Source organism: Mus pahari, chromosome 6 (genome assembly GCF_900095145.1).
Source record: "Mus pahari chromosome 6, PAHARI_EIJ_v1.1, whole genome shotgun sequence".
Taxonomy (NCBI): domain Eukaryota; kingdom Metazoa; phylum Chordata; class Mammalia; order Rodentia; family Muridae; genus Mus; species Mus pahari.
In genome coordinates, this window is record NC_034595.1 from 87,559,518 (window position 1) to 87,564,880 (window position 5,363).

The 5,363-nt window shown below is 45.8% G+C and overlaps 1 protein-coding gene and 1 pseudogene across 1 annotated transcript in view; one reads left to right on the top strand and one right to left on the bottom strand.

Moving 5' to 3' along the window:
• Positions 1-1,584: 1,584 nt before the first annotated feature.
• LOC110323868 lies at positions 1,585-3,014 on the bottom strand (annotated as a pseudogene).
• A 1,128-nt stretch (positions 3,015-4,142) lies between these two features.
• The window catches only part of Tex46 (testis expressed 46), a 3,449-nt gene continuing 2,228 nt past the window's right edge, over positions 4,143-5,363 (top strand). The window contains exon 1 of the mRNA XM_021201352.1: positions 4,143-4,386. Within this exon, the coding sequence (XP_021057011.1) occupies positions 4,198-4,386 (189 nt within the window). The 5' untranslated portion in view covers positions 4,143-4,197. The remainder of the gene's footprint in view (positions 4,387-5,363) is intronic.

The following is a 5,363-nucleotide window of genomic DNA, read 5'->3' on the forward strand; positions in this document are numbered from 1 at the left end:
TTCAGTTCTCCCTTTTTAAAATATGGATCCCAAAGATTAAACTCAATTCATAAAGTTTACTGAGTGGGCCACCTCACTGATACAACACATACACACACACACACACACACACACACACTTGATTCCCAAACACCTTTTTTATTTATGTTTTATTTATTTAATTTTTTGAGGCAGGATTTTAGCTGCAGAGGTATCGATGCTTCCAGACTCATTGTTGAAAATGAGAGACACTGAAGGCTTCTGCAACATCTCCCCTACCCTCCGCCCTGCAAAAAGAAACAGTCTAGACAGAAAGCTATTGAAGAGAGTCCTACAAAATTGTGACAAAGATGCGGAAGTGTAGCTCTCTATACTTGACGACTTCTGGTGGGGTGATGGGGAAGGACTCACTGGGAATTTGACCATGCTCCAGGGAGTGTGGGTAACACACACTGTACTTGGGGTATTGGGAGAGGTGCACATGGGTGAGAGAGTGGGCATGGGAAGAGTGGGACATGAGCGTGGCCGGGGTTCATTATTTGAAATACCCAAATAATCAATAAAAAGATTATGTTGGGGAGCTGGAGAGATGGCTTAGTGGTTACACTGCCTGGGGAGGGAGGATGTGAGGATGTGATAGGAGGATGTGATAGGTAGGGAGTTTCCAGGAGGGAGGGAAACTGGGAAACTGGGAAGCTGGGAAACCGGGAAAGGGGATAACATTTGAAATGTAAATTAGGAAAATATCCAATAAAAAAAAAAAAGGTTTTAAAAAAAAAGCACTGGCTGCTCTTCCAGAGGTCCTAAGTTCAATTCCCAGCAACCACATGGTGACTCACAACCATCTGTAATGGGATCTGATGCCCTCTTCTGATGTGTCTGAAGACAGTTACAGGGTAGTCATATAAATAAAATCATTCTTTTAAAAATATTGGAAACAAACATCCTATGGGCTTTCCTTTCTCTCTCTCTCTCTCTCTCTCTCTCTCTCTCTCTCTCTCTCTCTTTCTTTTTTAAGGTTTATTATATCTATATGAATACGCTGTAGCTGTCTTCAGATGCACCAGAAGAGAGCATGGGATTCCATTACAGATGATTGTGAGCTACCATGTGGTTGTTGGGACTTGAACTCAGGACCTCTGCTGCTTGTGGACGTTGTACATCGTGGTGCGGAGCCTAGTGCGCACCACGATGTACAACGTCCACAAGCAGCAAGGTTTCTCTGTATAGCCCTGGCTGTCCTGGAACTCACTTGTAGACCAGGCTGGCCTCGAACTCAGAAATCTGCCTGCCTCTGCCTCCCCAGTGCTGGGATTAAAGGCGTGCGCCACCACGCCCGGCTTCTTAATTTTTTATTCCTGGTACCAATATCACAATTTACAGTGCAATATACCTGATGTAATGAAAAGAAAAAGAAAAAGACAAATCTACAACAGATAAAAGACCTCAGGAATGTACATCTGATTGACACTATATTGCATTAATCAATAGCTGCACTGTTTGCAAACTGTGGCTATGATAGCCCTGAACAAGAAGGGTTTCCTGTTTAAGCTGCAGTAACTTTTCTGATCATTGTTCCTTCTATGACAGATTTTTACAGTTCCTCTAATGCATCGGGGACGACTGGCTCAAAGTAACCTGCAGCTTTCCTGACAACTCCTCGCTCTCTCTCCTGCTAAGAACTGTAGCTGTTTCTGTTTTATTTTTAAACCTTCTGCTACCATATCCACCACTTCCACCTCCAGATCCATAGCCGCCACCATAGGGACTGCCTGAGCTTCTTCTACCAAAACTGCCCCCGCCCTGCATGTGTCTATAATTTCATTGTTGCTGTCCACTATAATTTCCAAAGTCCCACCTATTATATTTCCCAACTATTATAGTTCCCATCACCATAATAGTTACCTCCACCAAAATTTCCTCCTTCATTGTAACCATCATATCCTCCTCCTCCACCACCATATTCACCACCCTGGTTTCCATGTCCTGGTCCACCACCTCCATATCCTCCTCTGCTACTGTAACCAGGACCACCACCATAGCTGCCACCATCACTTCCAAATCCATATATCCACCATCACCACCTCCATAACTGCCTCTGCTGCCACCACCTCCACCACCAGAGCCACCTCTTCCACCAAAGTTTCCTCCACGACCCATAAAGCTGCCAGATCCACCTCCACGACCTCTCTGGGGTTCAGCAGACTGCATTTCTTGTTTAGAAAGGGCCTTTCTCACTTCACAATTGTGCCCATTAATAGTGTGGTATTTCTGAACAACAATGTTATCAACTGTGTCATGATCATCAAAAGTTACAAAAGCAAATCCTCTCTTTTTCCCACTCTGCCTGTCTTCCATAACCTCTANNGTTTCAATCTTGCCATACTTTTCAAAGTAGTCTCNCAGGTTATATTCTTCCGTATCCTCTTTAATACCAACAACAACAATTTTCACCGTGAAATGGGCACCAGGCTTTACAGAATCCTCTTTAGAAACAGCTCTCTTTGGTTCCACCACACACCCATCAACCTTGTGTGGCAGAGCACACATTGCAACATCCACCTCTTCAACACAAGTATAGGTCACAAAACCAAAGCCTCTGGAACATTTTTTTTTGGGGGGGGGGAGCTCTCATTACCACACAGTCTGTAAGTGTGCCCCATTTCTCAAAATGTTCTCTTAAGCTATCCTCTGTGGTTTCAAAGCTCAAACCACCAATGGACAGCTTCCTCAGCTGCTCAGAGCTCAGACCACCAATTAACAGCTTCTTCAGCTGCTCCGGTTCCTGTGGATCACGCCCTCCATTTTGAGGCCGGACTCACCTCTTCCAACTTGAGTTCAATTTGGGACGGAGAGGAAGAGGCCTTCCTTTCTTAGATCTCAATCCTATGGAGGCTTTTCTTTCACTCCTGTTTTTGTTTTTTGTTTGTTTGTTTTTCTTTTCAAGACGGGGTTTCTCTGTGTAGCCCTGGCTGTCCTGAAACACTCTGTAGTCCAGGCTGGCCTCGAACTTAGATACCCACCTGTGGAAGCATTCTGTTAATTGAGGTCCCCTCCTTTCAGATGACTTTAGCTAGTGTCAAGTTGACATGAAATGATCCGGCACATTTAGCCAGCTAGTATCTAACTTAACAGAGTAAGGCCGCTGACCGACATGAAGGAGTCCATCAAGAGCTGGAGAGATGGTGCTATTTGTAAATACCACGCAAGCACAAGGGCATGAGTATGAGTCTCATAAAAAGCTAGGTGTGGTGGAAAGCTCTTATGATCGCAGTACCGGGGAAGTGGGGACAGGAGAAAACTGGGGTTTGCTGATCAGACATTCAAACCAAATTGGTGAGCCCCAAGTCGCAGTGAAAGACTGTCTCAAAAAAGTAAAGCCAGTGGCTCCTGAGGAATGATAGACAAAATTGTTCTCTGGCCTCCCCATACACCCACAGATAACTAAAATACAAAAATAAGAGGAACGTTCCATTCAGTGGGCAAAGGCACTTGCTGACAAGCCTGGTAACCTGGGTTGGACCCCTAAGACACATGTGGTAGAATGTTCTCGTACATTCATACATACGCAAATAATAAATAAGAATATCTTGGGTTTTTGTTTGTTTTTGTTTTTGTTTTTGGTTGCTGTTTTGTTTGTTTGTTGAGACAGGGTTTCTCTGTGTAGCCCTGGCTATCCTGTATCCTCTGTAGATCAGGCTGGCCTCGAACTCAAGAGATCCACCTGCCTCTGCCCCCTGAGTGCTGGAATTAAAGGCACGAGCCACCACCACCTGACTAAAGAAGTATAATTTTTAAAGTAAATCAAGCATGCAGCCTCTGCAGGCTTATTGACAGCACCCTGCTGTGACTATGTAAGCGCACAGCAATCTGTTTCTCTTATTTCCATGTTACAGATTTCTTAGCGGCCTCCCCATTATGAGAACAGGTGACCTATAGCATCGACTGTTTTCTTTCAGGAGTACCAGGAAGCGTTCCATGAGAGGTACCGCTGAGGACCTCCTTCATGTGGCTGCCCTGTGGATGTCAGGAGGTGGTGCTGGCAACGCTGCCTACCAGAGAGTCTGACACACAGTGGGCCCTTAAGGCCTAGGAGAAGTTATTGTTATGCGACAGCAGGGTGGGGAGCTGGTTGTGAATCAGAGGAGTGGATGGCCATGCCTCCTTTTATGGAGGGGCCTGAAGCAGGGGCCTGGGGCCTTGCCCCTCTGTGCCACGATGTTGGGGGAACTAATCTTTCTTCTGAGGAGTTTCCACGGGTTCCTTGCTTCTTCTGGCCCCTTAGGAGCCGTCTTGGCTTGGTTGATAAGCTTTAAGCCCATCTTGTTTGCCTTCCTCCTCCTTCTGCTGTTGCTCAGCAACTGGCTGGTCAAACAGGAACACAATTTGGCTCCCTCCCCGCCCCAGGTAAGCAAGAGGTTGCTTAGCTCTAACTAAGGGTTATGGGACTCTCAAGGCTGGCTGCACTGACAGGGTGGCTCGGAGAAGGTTGGTGGGGTCCGGATGAAGAATGTTAAGACTCTGAGCTAAGTCTTTTCTCTGTGGTCTCCTCTTGGGTGGTGGTGTACTAATCTCTTCAATAAAGCTTCTGGTGACTGAGCTGTGAAATAGGAACCATACTAGACTCTCCCATACTGTGTTCCATCCTGTTTCAACAACGTTATCAACTATTTCAAATGAAAAAAAACTTTAAATTGATATACATGGACATGTGTGTGTGTGTGTGTGTGTGTGTGTGTGTGTGTGTGTGTATGAAGTAGAATAATGTAGACATCAGAAATGGAGAGGTTGTGTCAGTCAGTTTTCTCTTGCTATGGTGTGTGTGTGTGTGTGTGTGTGTGTGTGTGTGTGTGTGTGTATTTCTTTTTTGGCTCATGGTTTTAAAGGTTCTGACTCTTGACTGGGTGGACCTGAAGTGGAAATTTCCACTTCACAGATGCATCCCTTCTAACCTCTCACAAGTGGGTTGTGGGGTAGAGAGGGTAAAACTGAACACATATGGCCAGGAAGTGAAAAAGGAGCTTTGGAAAACAAACAGGGTTCCGTGGTCCCCTTTGAAGGCATGCCAGCACCATCCCATCTCTACCACTGCTGAAATACACCAGGAACTGAGCCTTTAATCTAATTTGTGTGCTTTCGGGAGGCATTCTGGATCCTCACTGTAGCAAATATCTTATCCTAGGAAGTACTGGAGAGCAAGGATATCTCTGGGTGGGGTGGTTCTTGGTCGTGTGTACATGAGTATGTGTGCCTGTGTATGTGAGTGTGTGTAAGAGGGGAAGGGGCAGGGCTGGTGAGATGGCTCAGTGGGTAAGAACACCCGATTGCTCTTCCGAAGGTCCGGAGTTCAAATCCCAGCAACCACATGGTGGCTCATAACCATC